General features: G+C 37.0%; 1 protein-coding gene across 43 annotated transcripts in view; it reads right to left on the bottom strand.

The window, feature by feature from the left end:
* Window positions 1-856: 856 nt before the first annotated feature.
* The window catches only part of EPS15 (epidermal growth factor receptor pathway substrate 15), a 65891-nt gene continuing 47381 nt past the window's right edge, over window positions 857-19366 (bottom strand). For 18 of the 43 annotated variants that reach the window (XM_086842113.1, XM_086842111.1, XM_086842100.1 and 15 more), the window contains 12 exons: window positions 17404-17565; window positions 16598-16795; window positions 14566-14763; window positions 13947-14021; window positions 13518-13608; window positions 12195-12230; window positions 11230-11366; window positions 9531-9600; window positions 8216-8292; window positions 7552-7714; window positions 4635-4813; window positions 857-2752 (listed from right to left, as the gene is read on the bottom strand). In XM_086842113.1, the coding sequence (XP_086698239.1) occupies window positions 2606-2752; window positions 4635-4813; window positions 7552-7714; window positions 8216-8292; window positions 9531-9600; window positions 11230-11366; window positions 12195-12230; window positions 13518-13608; window positions 13947-14021; window positions 14566-14763; window positions 16598-16795; window positions 17404-17565 (1533 nt within the window). In that variant the 3' untranslated portion in view covers window positions 857-2605. Of the gene's footprint in view, window positions 2753-4032; window positions 4084-4634; window positions 4814-7551; window positions 7715-8215; window positions 8293-9530; window positions 9601-11229; window positions 11367-12194; window positions 12231-13517; window positions 13609-13946; window positions 14022-14565; window positions 14764-16597; window positions 16796-17403; window positions 17566-19366 lie in introns of all 43 variants that reach the window. The other 25 variants (XM_086842105.1, XM_086842106.1, XM_086842090.1 and 22 more) reach the window with 3 other exon arrangements.

The raw sequence follows: 19366 nt of genomic DNA on the forward strand, positions 1-19366 counted from the left end.
GAACACAGCTGGTGTTATTTATGTATGTTTTACTATTCATGGTTCTTTAAAGAGCTTGTGGATGAAAATTACTTGTTTCAGGATATTACTGACTGATGGCTTGTCAGCTGATGAATTACAAGTTCCTTCCCACGTTTTCTGGAATAACATTATGCTGTCTTCCCTCCCTTTCTCTTAGCAGAGAATTCACGAGTTCAGTAACACTCATATGGGCAACTAAATTCCACTCCACCTTCCACAAAAGATCAAAAAAAATTTTTCGTTAGGGAAAATCACTGTCCTCTTCCTTCTTGTAAGAAAATATGGATGCATCTGAAAGCTAGTCTTCATTTTCACTCTAGTTAACAAAGGAATTAAATTCAAGAGCATTCACTGACATGATACAGAATTCCATAACAAGAAAACATAGGACTTTAGTTGCCAGTATTTTGAACAAATATGTTACTTTCCTAATCTTACCCTCCATTATCTAAATCCAGTATCATCTGAATTGCCATTCTGTCAGTTCTGCAAAAACAAAAACATGAGGTTGCACATCCATGCACACAATGAAGATTCAGGCTAAAGCACAACTAAAACACTCCAATACTGAAGTCATAAATTTGCTAAATATTCAAATTCTGAAACAGCCAATTTAAACTTAAGTACGTAAATGAAACTGTTGAGAAGTTACCGGGGAAATAACACAAGGCAACACAATTCTGCCACTGGATTCTATTTCTGTGAAGGTGAGCCATGGCAGGTATGTCAGGTGGCAAAGGCCACAGACCAGCTGGGACACCTCACACTGCATTACATTCACACAATGCTTTACATCTCACAGCATCCTCTTGAAAAAACAGGCAAACAGTTCACATTTATGTACTTAAACTTTATTTCTTCATAATTACAGGCTATTGTTAGAATTTTTAAACAAAAGGGAAGTCTATAAATAGAGGCTAATCCCACCTGAACAAGTTGTTTAAAAAAAAAACCAAACAAACAGTTAAAACTTCATAAAGTAATGCCATTTAGCTCACAGCAGTGGTTTGTTGGTAGTCTGAGTAAAAGTCCTATAGTCAGAGTCAGTAACATGAAATGTAACATCAAATGACTCAAAACTTTAAATTCCATAAAGGAAAGCAGGAATATATATATAATATATACATACAATATTGTGTTGGTCCACTGAGTATACATTTTTAACAAAAGATAAGACACTATGTAATCCAGTTAAGCATATGATTTGCAAGATTAGTGTACACTCATTACAAAGATGTATAAGATAAGTTATAATTATTTAATACTTGCAAAATTTTAAGTTACTTTTCTTTTGAGCAGGTGTTTAAACGCTCATCTCCCAGTGCAAAAGAAAAACCATCCCAGTCAGGTTACTAATTTTTTCCTGAAAAATTGAAAACCTTCAAACTCATGCAACAGCAGCATTGACAGATAATGGGAAGAGCTTAAATATACTGAAGCATGGCTGAGTTCTCCTCCTTTGCCCCAGTGCAGTGTATTGAAACACTTCAATTTCCTCAAAAGAAATACCACAGGTTAAAAGTGCAAGAAAAAAACCCTTCTAGATGTTTATGCTGCTGCCATCCATTTTTCTTAGATAGGGCAAAAGATTATTCTTTTTGGAATTATTTTAATGAAACTGATTTTCCAAATAGAATTCACTCAAAATGAACAATAAGTTATTTTCATTAAGTTATTTTCATTAACATTCTATCAATCCTACTCTGACTCAGTGACCATTCAGAAATCATTCAGTTTAAGGTGCAACTATCAGTTGGCATTCAATAAATTACATATACAGAAAACAACTGTGGTTAAAAAAAAAATAGAAATCAGACTACCTGTTTTTTCTTTCTATTCTCAATCCTATTTCAAATGGAACTCATTAACTTGCCAGTTCAGCTGCATATTTCACAGGCAAAAGTGGCTCAAATAGCAGTGGGGTCTCACAATTCACCTTAGCCAACAGCAAATGCACATGAATGTTCAGCTTAATTGCTTTATAAAACAAAATAACAGGTCTGTCTTAAAACCTATGATCATGCAGGAAAATCAATAAAGGTTTCAGAAAGACATACTCTTTCTGACGGAGACTCCATGAAGATCATGTTAAATCCAACATAAAATCTTCAGCGAGGAGAAAAAGAATCTATATGCATACATAAAAAATAAAGCACTCCACAACTCTGGCATTACTAAAACACGTTCAGAAGGATAAAAGATTTCCAGTGACTAACTGCTTGATGGGAGACAGTCAGCCACGACAGAATAATTGCTGTATTCACTTTATGCTCAATTACCAACTGCTGATAGATTACAGTCAAACCCCAATCTCTGTATCTGCATTTTAAACTGATTTGCTTTCAGCTGGGAAAAGTACTTTGCTCTCCTGAAAACTTGAGAGAAATTGACTGCTAAACTTAACTATTATTCAAACAATAACCAAAAGGATTGAATTTAGCAGAAACATTCACATCGCTTTCAGAAATTTAAAACCTTTTACAGTTTCTTGTATATATGCATTTTCTGATTAACATTTAAATAGGTTAGGTACTCAGGAAAAGGGACAAAACAGTTTACGTCAGATAAAATCTTATTCTAAACTTCATGCTTCTGATATTTCGGATTTACTGAGTGCAATAGCCAGTTCCAAGTCTTCTTGCTCTTGCTGTTTTAGTCTTGCCAATCTTTCTTTTTCTTCTCTCTCACTTTCTCTCTTAGCCCATTCAATCATGTCTTCCTCAGTAGAATACTGTATGTTTAAACGACAAAATAAAACAGATTAATAATAGAGTGATAATTATTATTGTCCAAACACTCAGTTTAAGGGACATTTAGTTTTTCAATAATTGTACATATTCTAGTCTTCAAATATTACTTGTTTTGTAGTTGTAATAGACTAAATTGGTTTAGTCTAAGGTTCAACTACTAAGAAGTGCACCAAAGCCATCAAACTGATGTATTTTAATGAAATATGCCATGTTTCAAATGTCAGTATTATATTCAAATAAGTATATTCAGTATATTCAAAAACATTACTGAGCAGAAAGTGCTATAATTTAAATACAGTTTTATTTTGGATAAATACCAGTCTGTGCGAGAAAAACTTTGAATAAATCAGGAGAACATTTTGCAAAGCACACTCCTATTCACACTGTAGGCCACCCTGATTTATCCTGTTTTCATTAGGGGTAATTTTTCCAGGTGAAAATGACTGCAAAAATTTAGCTGTAGACTGACTGTTTCTGAATGTGTAGATGAAAAATATTGCTGCCAAGAATCAAATATAATAAGGGTAACTGCAGGGTTAGAAGGCTGGTAGTAATACAGAGAAAGGTCAGCATGACATGAGAGGGGAAAAAAAAAGAACAGATTATTTCCATGTATATTGATGAGAACCGATTGTGAACTAAATACCTCTGGTACAATGATTATAAATCAGAGACAGATAAGGGTATTATCTTAAATAAAATACAAAAGGTTATGCTAAAGTTTCTTCCTAGCAAACATGCAGAAAAGTTAAGAGGTAAGTGAAGCTCCTGTCCTCATGGATGTCTCAGCATTAACTGGAAGGGTAAGAGACTCCAGGTCTCTGCTTTGAGCTGCTTCTTTGGGAAATAAAAGCAGAAACATCTAAATTGAATCCACAGTGCACTCAGTATTTTCAGTAATTGCAGCTGGAAAAGAATACAATTTCCTTCATGAAGATAATAAATATTTTTGCCACTCCTCCAAACCAGCTTCTGGATCCACCTAACTACTACCATGGATGGATAATCACATTTTAGAAGTTACCATGCTCCAAGACACACCAATGAGTGCAGGTCTACTTTGAGAGCCTGACAATCCTTAGTTTACTTCAATCAAGCATGTAGTTTATTAGGCCAGAACAGAAAAGGAGCACTATGGTCAAGATACTGTAAATGCAAACTGCATTTAACAGGTATCAGGATTGAAAGTGAGGTGGTGCCTTCCAAAACTTCTATTTGCAAAAGCTCAAAAGTAAAAGATAATATATAGGCATGCACAAACCTTTAGATTTGCTTCTACTGCTTGGACACCACGACTTCTATGAAATGAATTCTGGTTATAAAGAGACACTTACTATTTTACTTCATTGTGCATAAGTCTGGAATTTACTAACCATTCAAAACTCATCAAAATATTTCATTAACATACACTGTTATGAGGCTGTTTATCAGTATTTCAGTACATTAAAATTCTGACCAAACAGTTCAGTGACAGTTAAATTGAAATCATATTTTGGTTTATTTTTAATTGTGTAGTTAAAAGTGTGCTTGTTATAGATATAAATTTATATCTGCTGCACACACTGATAAAATGGATAATCCCTAGAATACAGATATTTTTAAAATTCTCTGCTTTAAAAGCTAGGAGGCCTCCATGAAAAAAGGCATAAAACCAATGCAATTTAAACATTAACTACAACATTTCGCAGCATTTTCTTTTAGGACAGCCTCAGCTGTAAACTAAATGTATATGTTGTTTTAACAGTGCAATATCCCTTTCATACATGGGATATATTTTAATAATTTAAATTGGACTGAAGACTTCAGTGTGAACATTTCAAAGCTGCCGTTATACTGAAACAAATGTAAAAAGTGTTTACTCACAGTACTGAAGTTTGCAAAATTGTTGGGGTCAGCCTCTTTACTGATGCTGGTGGGAGCAAATGGATCACAGAATAGATCTGCTTCTTGTTCTTTGGGAATGTCTGGGGTGGGGAAAGGCTGAAATGGATCGCTCGACTTAAAGGAATCTGAAGAGTCTATTTGATTGATAGGTCTTTTCCCTTAGATTAAAATGAATTTAAAATGAATTTAAGATAGCAAGTAATGACATGCCAAAACTAGTAAAAAGAAAAAAACCATTCAAAAGCTACTTGGAATGCAACCTCTTCCCACAAACTAGTGGAGCTGTAGTTTCAGAGGAAAGGTTGCCAATTTGAAAAATGAGGTTACAGCCCACACTTTCTGAAAGGGTAATCAGGTAAAAAGGAACACATGTATGTTAATGAGTCAGGAATACCATTGTGTATTGATTAACTATTTTGGAAAGAGAATTTCTAACCGTTTTGAGCACCTATTCTGTTGGCACAGTATCATTTTCTGGTTATCAACTGTCTTTGATCATTCCAGCAAGGCTTTTTTATTATTTCTTTGGATCAAGTTAACACAATTTTATTCAGAGATCAGAAATCCATTACATTTATAAGTTTTCAAAACACCACTTCCTCTCCCTATGCTAAGACCAGGAATTTCTGCAGTTTAAAACAAGGAGTATGATAACAAGCAATCACAAGCTGAGCTGTTTTGCTAATTCTTGCCTAAGTAGCTGCATAAATAATAATAATAAATAAACAGAATCAGGGACAAACCCCAACCTATTTCATTGTGTTTTTTTCAGCTAAACCCCAGTCAACTTTCAACACTGTTGAGGACATTAACCAAAGACTTCCAAGAATAGCTGAGCTCAATTTCATCCCACCACTCCCTCTGTATGTTACTGTTTACACAGGAGGTTTCAGGGCAATTTCTAGAATTCTACTACCAGGTTCTGCAAATGGTTCCATTATTGCAGGGATTGTATTTTAAAACTTACTTCTGTTTCCATTTCAGATTAAAACTACAGAATTGAATAAAGGTGCTTATTATTTCACATATCACTATTCAAAATTAGTCTAAAATTACTTAATAAGAGAAAAAGAGATTCTTATCTGGCAGTGATTTAAAGATTTGGAGAAGATCCCCTGGGAAACATATGATTTACTTAGACACTTCCCAGGTAACCCTGCCATCTCTCTCACTGATGATGTTCTATCCATGTATCACTGATGATATTGTGCTGCCCCATCCCTGGAAGTGTTCAAGACCAGGTTAGGTGGGACTTTGAGCAACCTGCTCTAGTGAAAGGTGTCCCTGCCTGTGGCAGGGAATGATCTTTAAGGTCCCTTTTAACCCAAAACATTCTGTGATTCTACAATTCTGTTACTTGTAAACAATGCATGCCTGTTTCCTGAAAAATGTGGGAGAAGCATCTCCAAATGACAATCAGGGAATTTCATTTCTGCATGAGAAGGGTTAATAATTGTAAGAATATGAAATACACAATCACCAAATTTTCCCCAAAATCAAGAAATGGGGGTAGAGAGGCAACAGAATTCAGAGACAACAGCCCTTCTACAGACTTTCCAGTAGAGAAAAGAATTAAAAGAAAGATTTTTGGGTATTTCTTTGAAAAAGCATTTCATTGTTTCAAATCAGACCAAGGAAGTCATTACAAATAATTACACTTAAGTACCTCAAATTTTATTTCCATTAGGAAAAGAATTAATTTGGAACGGTTATCAAGATAACCACATTTTTAACTGTGCATATCAAAACCACCCATTTTTTTGTAATCATCTGTTGCTAAGGATGCTGCTGTTCTACCCCTAGAAGCCTGCCTTCCAAAAGTGCACCACGTCACAGCCACTCCCATACAATCAAGTGAGAAATCCTTTTTATGTTTAAATAAGGACCAACATCAAACATTCAAATTATCATCACTTGCCATGTCAGCTGTTTTACTGTTATTTACAATGGAAATTTTTACTTGCAAGGCATTAACATGAACCAGATCTCACACCAACATTAGAAACTAAACAGCTGAGTTGAAACTTCATATGAGCACTCCTGTATCTACTGTGTTCCCCTTCTTTTGAGGAAAGAATGAACACACGTTTAAGTTTCATGCCACAGTTTCTCAAAGCACCTTAAGACTCATCCATATAGTGTAACAGTGAAACAAATGATGCAGGAGAGTTTTAAAAGACAACGAAACAGAAGACAGAAATTTTTAAAGGAATACTAGAAATACATCCTATGTTTGCAAAAGTAAATTGAGAGAAATAGATCTGATGTCTGCAAAAATAAATTGAGAGTGAGGAGTCTGTTGTAATATGATCTTGTTGCAACCACAAGAAGATGTTGTTATGCATGATAATCATGGCCTTTTTTGACAAGCAGAGAGGATTGTGGAACATCCCAGAAACTCCTCTATCACTGAGGGGAGAAGAGCCCAGGGAACTTGGGTTTATCATTGTTACTGCTACAAACCTCTGGCAAGGCCACCTAAAAAAAGTTAACCTGAAAACCTAAGGCAGTTTTCAGCCCTATTTAATTCATTTTGCATTAAACCTGTGTTTGCAATGTATAAAGCACACTAAATTCTCACTTTAAGCATAATTTAGTTTAAGATTCACAGTGTAGCACAGTAGTAACCATTTAATTTGCAGCTATGCTGTGTTCTTGCACACATTTGTAACAAGTCTTTTTTCCTGTTTTCTAAATCCTTTGTCTCTTCAAACCCAGATCCCAATCACCATGCAAAACTTAACTCTGAGGAAATGACCAGGAGATCAGGAATGGACTTGTTTCACATCTTGCTCATTCATTTTAAATTCAGACCCTTTACCCACCCCTCATAATTCCTGTCCCTCTGCCAACATGAAGCAGCTGATTGTTACCACATCTCAGTGTCAGCTCTTACCGGGTGGTGGTGGGCAGGGCCTGGTGGGAGTTCCTGTCTTAGGGGGCAGCGCAGGAGGAACATCCTCATTTTTAGCTGGTGGTTCCTCAAATAAGTTTTTAGTTATGGTGACACTGCTGACAGAGCCTGATGTGGAAGAGCTAAAGGGATCCTCATTGTTGGCCTTCAACACAGAAAACAGCAACACACACATTTTCAGTGCAGTGCTACCAGACATTCTCTTCAATAATACAGTATTAAATCAGAACTGAAAGTTTACACTAAGACTCCAGAAAAGACTTCTGTTTGTTTTTACACATATCCACACATTCCAGAAGATTGAACAGGAAGAAAAATCAAGAATGGCTACTGTGCACAGCACTATAAAGTTGAAAGCAGTTAAACATGCAAAAGTAATACTTTTGCTGCTAAACTCAGCAAATTTAAAACTAAATAAACAAATTACATTATTACTGGAAATAGAGAGAAAATACTTATCAGGCTGAAAAAATGACATAGAATTATTCACAGAATTGCAGGATAATTTTCTATCAAGACCTCTTTTTCAAGCAAGTCAGCCGTTACAAATGTTTAGTAGCGGCAAAACTGTAATGAAAATGAGTACTCTTTGTCTTGTCATTGCAGTTTCATGCATTTTCTATCAGTAGCAGCAGTTCCACATTACCTTCGAAAGAGTGCTGAAGTCAGCAAAGCCACCTTCAAAGGATTCACTTCCAAACAGGGAGGTAAAGGGATCTGCAGCTAAAAACACACAAATCAGGCAAAGAATAAGATTAAAAGTTAAATATGAAAGACTGAAAAAAAAATTTTCCCACCATTATTACTAAATAGTAATAATATGCTGTCAATTCCCACTATTATTACTAAATAGCAACTATTACATATTTTGCAACATAAACTAATTCAAGTGAAGTATTTCATGAGGTGAGCACTTGAAGTTATTAAGTAGCTTTTTCAAAAACTCTGAGTGTCAACTTGCAATTAAGAACAATAAATCTCCTAAACAGGAAGTATTTCAATAGAAATACTGGTATGTTTTCCTACATAAAAAAAAGTTAAATTCCACTGAAAGTATCAAATAACCATACTACTGGAAATGTTCTACTGAGATACATGTATGTATACACACAGAGGTGTTTTTTTGTGTGCATACACCCATAAATATACAGACATATATATATATATATTTATGGAGATATATATATATGTACATGAATCAGAGCTCTTTTCTGACTGCAGACCCACTTGTGGAATCAAGCACCTGAATTTCATATCATCCCAGTCTAATTTAACAGTACCTCTTCACTCTCATCTGCCTAAAATACATGAAAACTACTACTGTACTGCAGAGCAGGAAGGGCCATACTCACTTCTGCATCTCTAAAAAGCACCATTTTTTCCCTACAATTAAAATGAACAGGTTTGCAATACAAAATCTCACATGGATTCCTGTTTTGTATTATCACTTGTCAGTGCAGTTTAGGAAAATAAGCCTAAGCCTTTAGCCTTCCCTAAAACATCTTTAGCCCTCAGACAAGAGAGGGGCACAGAAGGAGCAAACTCAAGCAGTAAAAAAATCTCAATGAAGAAGTTACTCTATTCCACATCTACTCTTCTGGTGCAGAGCTATCCTGATGTTATTTAGAAAGTAACATGAAATCTCTGAAAACAACCCTAATGGAAGCAGTACAAAACATCCAAATAATAAAAACACTTAGATCAAGATACTGTCCCAGTTTTAGTAAAGCAGTTTTTGTAGAATCAGTTTTCAGTGATACACACTACAGACAGAGTCAATTTTGGTTTATGAAATTCTCCCCTGAAAACAGGCACCTTATGTCATACTTTATAGGAAAATTCAGAAAACATGGGAAATCCCTGTAACACTCTGTTGCAAATTCAGTTAAAAGACTAGAAACAGAAGCAAGCAAAAGCAAAAATAAAACCCAAGAAGCTTGATATGTACAATCTACTTTTACCTAGATCATTTGATGTAGTAACAGTGGTTCCACCAGGAGCAAAAGGGTCATTCTTCTTTGATATCTCTGTCTAAAATAAAAAATTCCTTTGGAGGGAAATTTGTTTTTCAGCTTAAAAGATTCTTCAATCTAAGAATACAGTCACCATTTATTTTAGTTTAGAAGTTTTAAGATAACACATTCTAGAAATAGCTTTTATCAGCATCAGTAAACAAGTCTGTTAATAAAAACTCTTCCTCTCTGTTTTGATTAATACTTTGAAAGGATGGAAAAAAGGTACAATATGTACAATATACTTGGTAAAAGCTAATGCAACATTCAAAAATATCTACCACTCATTTTGGCCTCAGATTTCTACAACCAGAGCCATCTTCATGAAGATCTAAGATTTCAACACTCCAGAGATGTGTGGTAAAGCATTTAGGATGAATGCATAACTTTAGTCCTGAAGTACAGATCTCAAGAATCCACTGCTAATCCCACACCACAGCTCTGACCTCCCTTTTTCTTTCTCCCTTTGGACTATAATAAGACCAATATTGGTTACATTAGAACATTAAGAGTTTCAAATGGATAGTGTACCAAGTATTATAGATTGTAGAAATCCAATTTTTAAGTTTGGAGGTGTAGGCTGTGGTGTGTAACATGACCTTGAGATCAGCACAATGTGCACATCATGGGGAAGGGCAGGACCACCACTGTCAGGGGCAGTTATTTCTCACTCTTGGCTGCTGTGGGTGTGCCTCAGGCACACTCTACAGCCACTTAACTTCCTTCTTAATCCACATGTATCTGAGTTTTATATATGTCTATGGAGATTTTATGCATACACAAAGCTGGAAGTGAGGCATGACCAGAAACAGCACTGAAAAGGAAAGGAGATGGCAAAAGAATGGAGACAAAGTTAATGGCATGAAGAATTTCAGCTGCTTAAATTGTTTATCTATCAGCTTTAAATAATACATATTCAGCAAGTTCTAGCCTGCACCAGACAGAGTTTTATGCCCAACTACCTTATTAAAGGCTCAAGACTACTCAGTAACTGCTCATTTATAATGCAAACTAAAAGTTAGACTGAAGTACACTTGAAAGAGGTACATTCAGAAGGCAACTCCACATTATGAGAGATCTTTGCTGATTCTTATTAAAAACAATCAAACCACACCAAAACCTAAACATACACCTATAGAACAATCTGACTTTTCTGAGGGGAAACCCCATACACCACATCAGATTTCAGAAAAAATACAGCACATAGTTCTTGATCCTATAGTGTGTGGAGGCAAAAATCAAGCACCTGAACACAACCTGGTGAGGCTGATCCTCCTTTTCTTTCCATTCATTACATTCCACCAACTATATATTGGTGATAGATAGAGTTGTTGGAGAGCTGTAGAGTTTAAGTCATTGTTAATAATGACAAAGCTTAAGTCATTACTGTCAAATGCTCTTAGCTGTGGAGCTAAGATGAAGATCCACAATGAAATACTTTAAAAATGTTTTTATTTTTACTTCTATTTCATCTGTGACTATTTCTAGAAAATAGGACACAAAAAGACAAGACAGAGGTGGGGGATCAGAGGTAACCTTTTTATGATTTCTGAATACCAATTTTTTAAAGCATGTCTAAAGGTACAAAATAGGTTATTTTGTCCAAATCACATAGAGAAAGCAGTAAAAGGTGTGACACCAAACTTACTGTGGTATTACTACTGTTGTCTGCAGAACTAAATGGATCAGTGCCAGCAGTCACAAAAGGGTCAGTGGAGGATTGTTTGAAGAAAGAGTCAGCTGCAAAAGGGTCTGAGCCTTTGAAGGGATCACCACCAAAGGGATCTAAAAAGTAAACATCTCCCTTATATTTCTGCTTGCTTTACTTAGCTGATATCCTAAAAACTAAACAATGAATCGCTTTTTCATACTGCTACAAAGTGACACATTTAAGACCAAGGACCTTTGAAGTATGAAACTCACCTGTGAATAATTTGTATTCTGCGATTCAAAATATCAGACAAGCCAACATTTTCTGCACATCATGAAAACAGCAGTTCCAGAACCATCTCAGCATATAGGTTCTTTAACCAAGTCCTCAAAAATTAAGCATTTTACAGAACCTAATGTTTCTAAGATCTCTCCTTCCCACCTCTCCTGCACTCCCCAAGTCCAGCTGATGTTTCTTACAGGCACTTGGTTCTCAACCCTATTTTACTATTGCTTTCCCACTGGTTATCTGGCATTTTTGCCACAACTCCACTCAGGACCAAGCAAACAATGCAATGGCATTGCCTATACAGTCCACCTAAACAGAGACTTCCCACCTTTTCAATACTTGATTCTAAAGGAAGTTGGTATGTTAAGAGCCTTTAAAAGAGCACAGTCCTACTATGCAAATAAAACAGGCAGCAAGTGTTTGGGGCCTTCTGTTCATCACCTTCACATCTTTAAATCCCAGCTAAGGAACTTCCAACAAGAGCAAAACTCACTGGCAATGGACTTCTCTGAAAAGCTTTAACGCAAGTGGCCAGGTGCTAATGTCACATACATCCTTCATTACTTTTTGTGGCATTTCCACCTACTTTTTTCCGCTGAAAGTGGTGACAATTTTCCCCAGTAACAATAACCATTTAGAAAAACAAACACATTACATGTTAGAAAGTTACTTACCAATTTTCCCAAAAGGGTCATCTTTGAAGGGATCATCTGCTCAAAAGAAAAGCAAATGTTCATTAATCAGCTTATTACCATCACGAAACACACAAAAAGCAGCCATCTCCAAGCTGCATTTCCGTTGGCTGTTGTCCACAAACACCCACACTATGCAGTATTACTACTGCAGTAATCCAGGCCAGCTACTGAGATGAGTCCCAGTTTTGTTTAATTGTCACAGACACTGTGGATAGTAGCTCCTAAGTGCTCACTTCAGTACTGGATGCATGATCCCAACTAATTTCTACTTTTTCATGTACATCTGAGAGACAGAATATCTGTCTCTTAGCTGTGGGTATCTACCTACCCCTGAATATACTGAGTGCACAAAATCCAAAAGTTTGGTTCTTAACAAGACAGACCTTTCTCTTCTGAAAGAAAGGCCTTGTCATGTGCTGCAAAACCACTTCAATATAAACAAAAATTAAACTGTATCTACACAGAAACATTCAAGCTGTTTTAAATTAGTTTAATTTATTCATTAAAAGTATTCAATCTGCACTGACATTCTCTCAGAAGCCAAGTGATCTGAAACAAATTTATCTTATTTTCCTTTCAAAGCAATACAAGCTAAATTGATCAGACCGTGTTGATATGAAAGCATGTAAAATCATATTTATGTGGCTGAAAACATCTGCTTCAGCAGTTAATTCAAATTAACTCCCCTTCCCCAACTGGTTCCATATAGGCAGATCATCCCTCCCATAAAAAATAAGAGCAGAGCAACATCATTCGTCAATGGCAAGTTCTAAAAATAAAGCCCAGCACTTCCACAAGACTAACAGATGGTGCAGTTCCACATTACCTTGGTTCTGAGAGCCAAACTCACCAGAAGTAGGCCACAGCCATTCATTTTGAGCCACCCACAGCCTCCCCACTGCACAGCCCAGAGAACCCTCCACTGACCTGTTTGTGGATCAGGGCTGTCAATCAGATTAGTGACAACACACGTATCAAAAGCCTGCCCACACCTTTACAGCCAAAATGCCACCAGGGCACAGGCAAGGAGGGGATGGGGAAGAGAAGTCCTCAGGAATAGCAGTGAGGGAAAGGAGCGACTTTCAGAGCTCGTTAGGAAGTCCAGATCAAGGAAGGAGAAACACCCTGAAACTCTCATTTCTAACACTTCTATTTCTGTAACACTATTGGCTCCATGCTCCTGTCACTCACACATTTTCAGATTTATTCTATAAAGAGCAGTCTCAAGGTGAAGATGAGTCTGATGCATTCACACAAGGCCTGTTTCTCCAAATCTGCACATAGAGAGAAATGTTTACTTACTGCCAACAAAAGGGTCAGACTGGAAGAACTCTAAGCTGGCTTCAGAAACTAGATCAGGCAACGGATGAGATTCAGCATCAAATGGATCTTCCTGGGCAATGCAGATGGAAAGAAACGTATTAAATTTTTAAGACTTGAAAGGATGGGAAACACTTATGTCATCTCCTGTTACCATTCAGTGGTTTCTTAAAGCTTGAAGCAAAGAGACAGCTGGAATTCTATATAATTCATCAATGGAGATACAAAATACTTTTCAACAACCTGCCTGCTACACAAGATGAAATGTTTTCAAGACATCACACTAAATAAAACCAGTAGGAAGTGACAATTATTCCTCTGTTGTTGTATGACCATCATGCAAGCCTGAAACAGCTTAACCGGGGTTTTTTTAAACCTACTTTTTCCTCCCCCAAAGCTGAACAAACTCACTTTTTTGGTAACAGATGCAGCTGGGGTCTCTTTCTCTTCTCCAACAGAGACTGCTGTTTCAGGACTATTCCTTATCTGTACAAGGATAAAAGCAATTCACCACAAATAAGTAAATACAATACTGCACAATAACATTTTAAGTTTTAAATAGAATCACAGAATATACTAAAGCATACTTCAAGAGGTACATACTTTAGTGTTCCATAAGCCCTGTAAAAGTTTTAAAAAATAAATCAATCATGAATCTACTGAGACATAAGGAAGAACATTTAAAGCAAGACAGTTTTAGATTTTCTGTACTTTTCCTTATTCCGCTCTCGTTGCACCAAATGGAGACATCTGCTCTCCTTTAGTGTTAATTCTGCTATTCAATTTATGGTATTTTGCTTTGGAAATAAGTGCAGAAAAAAATGTTACTGCTACTTTCCAGGCAAGCTAAAATTACCTCCTTTTCTGCTTATGAACTTTGAGATATGTGGAAACACAGTCCCTCAGAAAAACACCCTGAAATTTCAGTTGTTCAAGTGTTTAAAAACATAATCAATCTTGGTACATTCTTAACTTATTCCAACTTCACAGCTGCAATGCATCGTGATCAAGCAGGCAAAACATTACTCACTGGAGACACACTGTTTGTTTGTTCCTCTTCTGCTATACTTTCCCTCTCAGCATTCTCATTTAGGTTTGCAGTTTCACTGCTGCTGTTGCTAAGACTAGAATGATCCACAGTTCCATTAACAAGTGTACTATGGGGCTGAGAGTGCCAATTAAATTGGTTATTTTCCAGTTCTTTCAGCTCAAGAAGCTTTGTCTGCACCTGTAAACAGAAATAAATGTATTAGCATCAGTACGGCAGCACATGGAAGCCAGTAAATGGCAATCCCCTCCTAAATATAAGGTGGGTGATATACATCTAAAAATCTTATTTTCAAAAGCAAATATAGTAAAAACCTGTTCTGTCAATCAAAGGGTGAAATTTGTGAGATAAGCAGAAATCTTATTTAGCAGAAGTGGAGAGAGGTTGAAGGACACACCTTTTGCCAAGGAAGAAGACTGTGTCACTGGCAACACCAAGACTTGTTGCTATTCAAACTCATTGGAAAAGTTGCAAAGGTTTCAGAGTTCTTTTGTTTGTTTATTTTTGCTGGGGAGTTTTGGTAAGGCTTTTTTTTTTCTTATTTTTCTTTTGGATTGGGGATTGTGTGTGTGTGTGGTTTGGGTTTTTTCCCTAGATTATGTATTTGCAATTTCCTTAAATTCAAAATTAAAAAGGCTGCTTTATCAGAATTCTCATCTTCCAAGAAGGAACAGTACGATTTCATTATCATCTCCCACATGACTTCTGAAGTCTACAAATGCCAAGTATATCTTTCTAAGCAGACACTTACATTCATATGTTATTAGTTCAGCAATATGCTTCATGCAGTTCCTTACAGCAAACATTTACAACCAACCTGCCAGTTATGAAGGAATTACTGGATCTGGCAGGTTATGCAAAAGAATAAACCTAGTCCAGATATTCAGGTGCCTAAATCCCACTGAACTCTGCTAGGTCAGTTACCTAATAGAGTTATTGGGGTGTCAGCAAAGACACCACCAGCTGTCTTGCAAGTTAACTGACCTCAGACCAGCCATTAGATAATCTTGCCTAAAGCACCAAAGCACCTACTGTTCCTTATTTAGGAGTCAAGAGCAATAAAATCAGGACTAGTGTTGTAAAACCTAGTAAAAAAAATAAATGTCTGTAGTACAGTCAAGCATAACCACTTATATTATCAGTCTCAAGTCTGCTCATGGCAAGCACCTCTTGCCACATAAAAACACTGAAGTGGTACAACCTTCTCTCCACCTGTGATGAAATTATGAAAAAATCCATTTGTTTACTTCTCAGTTTCTAAAAGCAATTATTTTAAAATTCTGAATGTTTTAAGACTTGTTAGCAAGTTACAGATGCAAACTGTGTGAAATGACCAACCATGAAGTCAGCCATTTCTAGGGCTCAAAGGTAGCATGAGTGGCTAATACATAACAAAGCTGGCAACAGGGAAGGAGACCCATGAGGAAACGGTGTGCAAGCTCATGCATCATCGAAGTAAAAACAAATCGCTGATTACAGAGAGAAACTGAAAGTATTCATGCAACAGCAGCCACTTCAAAGCATGGCGTTCTCTGCCTCTCAGTGTCTAATTCAACCCAATTTCTTCTTCCATCCACCTCCCTTTCCCCCTTCAACAATGTGTTAAGTAAATACTATCAGTAATTTTATACCATCTTCAAATCAATTAAAGAACAGTGATAGCATGCCCCAGAACATGGAAGATGAAAACTTAAATAACTACTGGACATACAGAATTTAAGTCTGCATTACCCATTTTTCATCCATTATATTACAACAAATTATTTATGGAGTGAAATAAATTAATCCATTTAATTAATAAACTTGGAGAAAGACCAGTAAGTAACTTGAGTGACTTAAGTCAGCTTCTAAAAATCCTAACAACTACTAGCACAGAACACACGTGTAAGTAACTAAAGACATGAACAAACAGTGAAGAAAAAAGGAAACAACGCCTTCCCCTTAAGGCAAACCACACTAAAGGTTGCCAACTCAAAATATTTTTTGGGGGGGTGGGTCTTTCACGCTGCCTTACTGAATTGATTTCCTGTTGTGAATCCTGCAGATGTTGCTGAAGAGGTCCCAGCTGTGCTTTCCCAGACTCTATGCATTGCTCAAGCTCTGCAGTTTCTTGCTGCAGGCGACTCAGCTCCTCTTGGGCTTTGGTCAGTTCATCTTCATACGCTGAAATCTTTGATTCCTGGCTTGTTATTTCAGCCTTCAGCATGGCAATCTAAAGCATGAACAATATTTCAAGTAAAAAAAACCAACCAAGACCCACACCCAAAAACCCGAACAACACATCCAAATACTATTATTTATGGGCAGAAAAAAAGTAAAAAATCTCATAGGTATTGCAGAGATAATAGATCATACCCAAATGAACAGTTAATTCTCTACTGGTCTCAATAAAACCAGAGTATTTTAGCTGTTCTTCTGACCAACACAGATATTTCTAGTATTGAAATGATAATTTCAGACCTTAAAGAAACACAATAGCCTTATGTTAGAAAAAAAATTACGTAAGATTATATTTTTTCAACCACTAAGAAATCAGTCCTAGTAATTAGTGGTTCTAACTACATTTATATTGTATCATAATTTTGATAACTGCTTTGTGTGCAAGTACATCTCAATATGTTTGTTGACACAGACACTACATTAGGAACACTGAAGCAAGTGATGTATTTCCTATGCTCTGTTGGTCACAAAGCCTTGACACTCAGGCTATTTATTCATTAAAGCTTTTTTCTCCTGCCCCAACAACTGTAACTCTGCAAGGCTGAGTTCTTCAAGACTAGGCATTTACTCTTCCCAAGGGCACTGGCCACCAGACCTTACCAAATGGGCCTCCTCTGCACACTTCTGCCTGATGTCATTAAGCTGTTCTTCCAACTTGGCCTTCTGCTCATCAAGATCATTAAGGGTTTCCTGTGCTTCCTGTTTCTGAGCTTGCAGCTTTTGCAGATTACTGCTCTCCCGCTTCACTTCATCCTGAAGATCCTGAAATAAAACACATCAGCTTGACATTTGTTCCCTCTCTCCCCCTAACCACTAAATTCCACAGTACAAGCTGCAGTGCTGACCCAGATTTCAAGTATCAACAACTTATCTACCAGAAGCCCGCATGGATATCAGACAAGCAAGTACTCTCAGATTTTAATTCAATGACATGAAAATAATCAGGCTGGTTGCCTTTGCTTTTCTTCAGTAAAACAAATCTCACTGAAGTATTGAGATCATACACCAACAGACAGTTGAACTGTTTTCCTCACAGCGTGTTCAGGTTTTCATTTTGAATTTTGAAGCTCTCTTTATTCAGGCTGCTGCAGTGTCTCTGTCCTGTGCTTTAGCGCTGTGTTTTACTGAGTTTCTCATTAAGAACATGGACCTGGTGGAGTGAGTCCAGAGGAGTCCATGAAGATGGTCAGAGGGCAGGAATACCTCTGCTATCAAGTCAAGCTGAGAGAGCTGGGGTTGTTCACCCTGGAGAAGTGAAGGCTCCAGGGAGATCTTAAAGCCCCTTCTACGGACTAAAAAGAGCTTGCAAGAAAGTTGGAAATGGAAGTTTTATCATGACATGGAATTACAGGACACAAGGGAGTGGCTTCACACTGACAGAGGGCAGATTTAGATGGGATATTAGTAAGAAATCCTTCACTTTGAGGGTGCTGAGGCCATGGCACAGGTTGCCCAGAGAAGCTGTGACTGCCCCATCCCTGGAAGTGTCCAAGGCCAGGCTGAATGGGGCTTGGAGCAACCTGGGATAGTGGAAGGTGTCCCTGCCCATGGCAGGGGGCTGGAATGAGATGGGCTTTGAGGCCCCTTCCAACCCAAAGCAGTATGGGATTTTGTGATAATAGAAATCCTTTATTCTGCTCCTGCCACCTTTAAAAACATATGGCCAAAAATAAGAACTGTTTTGATGAAATGGTGAAAGACCATTAGCCCAAATGCTCTGCCTCCTAGGGCATTTCTTCCCCGAGTTTTGCAAAAATCAGCAAAAAACTTACGTTGTCTGTAGCAGTACAGGTAAAAAATGCACATTTCATACACGACATATGGAATATTTTGATTCATGAAAGAACAGCAAGTATGTGTCTTGTGTCTTAAGTACGTTAAGTAGCATCTTAAAATAATTAGCTCGTTTTTGAGCAACAGGAATGGTTATACTTCAACAAGCTGCAGAGATAACACTGAAAAACATGTCAAGGAAAGAAATTAGGAAGAAGAAAGAATCATCAAAGTCAAGAGGAAGACATATTACAGGGAGATCAAAAAGGATTAATACAAAAGGAAAAGTATTAGATAAAATGAGAAGATTGCAGCCTTTCTGAGAAAAAGCAGCAATTTCAGGAAGAATCATCAACAACAGTGAAAAATGAACAGAGAACAAAAAAAATTAAGGAGGATAAGAAAATAAGCAAACACGAAATTCTGATTGGATCAGACATTAGTGTGTTGCTCTAAGCTACAATCCTGCTCCCCTTTTCTAGGTGTGTTTTGTTTGGGTTCTTTTTGGTGAGGGAGACAGTTAATCCATGTGTTGTGTGCTAACACCTCCACATAATGAGGACCAAAAGCCAGATAGGAATAGAAAGGCATATGGTGCAGCAGTCAGATGCTGGGGAATTAGGTAACCTCAAGGCAACTGGAGGGCTACGCAAAGATACATCACAGATGCTTCTACGTTAAAAATCAACCACTACTAAAAATCAAAAACTGTGCAAAAATATCTCTCAAACCAAAACACAAAACGCCCCCCATAAAAACCCTCCAAACTGAATTTGAATTTCAGTAGAAG

This window comes from Cyanistes caeruleus, chromosome 9 (genome assembly GCF_971803275.1).
Source record: "Cyanistes caeruleus chromosome 9, bCyaCae1.hap1.1, whole genome shotgun sequence".
Taxonomy (NCBI): Eukaryota; Metazoa; Chordata; class Aves; order Passeriformes; family Paridae; genus Cyanistes; species Cyanistes caeruleus.